Source organism: Plasmopara halstedii (assembly GCF_900000015.1).
Source record: "Plasmopara halstedii genome assembly, contig: Scaffold_2061, whole genome shotgun sequence".
Lineage (NCBI taxonomy): Eukaryota > Oomycota > Peronosporomycetes > Peronosporales > Peronosporaceae > Plasmopara > Plasmopara halstedii.
In genome coordinates this window covers 132,631-133,643 of record NW_020188969.1, presented here as the reverse complement: position 1 = coordinate 133,643, position 1,013 = coordinate 132,631, and the positions used below count along the sequence as shown (strand labels likewise).

At 41.0% G+C, this 1,013-nt stretch overlaps 1 protein-coding gene across 1 annotated transcript; it reads right to left on the bottom strand.

Annotated features, from left to right (window-relative positions):
• Positions 1–264: 264 nt before the first annotated feature.
• PHALS_02553 (RxLR-like protein) lies at positions 265–605 on the bottom strand (the record flags this gene model as incomplete). The annotated part of the gene is made up of 2 exons (XM_024716955.1): positions 265–327; positions 390–605. 2 exons carry the CDS (start codon positions 603–605, stop codon positions 265–267), a joined length of 279 nt encoding a protein of 92 aa, XP_024582502.1.
• Between the last annotated feature and the right edge of the window lie 408 nt (positions 606–1,013).

The following is a 1,013-nucleotide window of genomic DNA, read 5'->3' as shown; positions in this document are numbered from 1 at the left end:
GGTCGCAAGTTTGGTATTTTAGGTATGTCGATGATTCTCTGAGCCTTGATCACGTTCAGAAGGAAAAGTTCTTTTTTAAAAGCTTCTTCTTGCGCTGCTTGATATGCCTTTTCCCCGCGAACGCTGTTTGGGATTTCTTTCACCTTCTTGTCAAAGTCTTTGTTCACATTTTCTATAAACGTATATATTTTGTCCCATCGTTCCAAAAGCCCTTCGATAGCATTCGAAATCTCAGCCACCTGGAAGATGGTTGAAATCTCGTCGCTAAGGACGGGAAAATGGAAAAGATGCTCCAGGGTCTTCTCCGCTTTTAATATCAAGATCGAACTAAAGTAGTTTATAAACGATGTATGTAAAAGGTCTTTTGCCTCTATAACGTGTGGATGGACCCTTTCTTCATCTTGAAGTGTTTCCTTTTGTGTCGCAAGTATCTGCCCTCTTAACCGGCGGCGGGTCGCCATCTTAACGCGATTCAAGTCATTGTCGCGATTCTTTGCAGATATGGCGGGGGTGGCTTTCGAGACGACGTAAACGTTGATAGCTACGACAACATCAAAAAGCAGCATAGCTATGACACAGCAAATAATTGCATGCATGGCGTTCATTATCGTTTAGTAGATGGTGCTAGATGGGTGGACAGAGAACGTCTGACGCTACATAATATAAAAAAAGTTAATTCTTTTTCTATCATATTATTTATATACAATTACAAATTTGGCTGTTGACACTACAGTAACATAGTTTTGATGAAAGTGTTGTGGGTTCCCGATTCGTGGTGTTATCAGGACAATGGATACTCTTAGTGGATCGCCATTTCTGCTGTGATGTTCAAAGTTCAAGCAAAAGAGATACATGACGAGTGTGACATTTGTCGAAATTGGGCGAGGCGAGTTGTACACGCATAAAGATCAATGAGCTGTTGTGCATCAAAGCATTATGATAGTTTACAAACAATTCTGGGTTCACGTAGTCCGTATGGAGCGGAAAAACATAGCATAAACAGTCCTTTATGC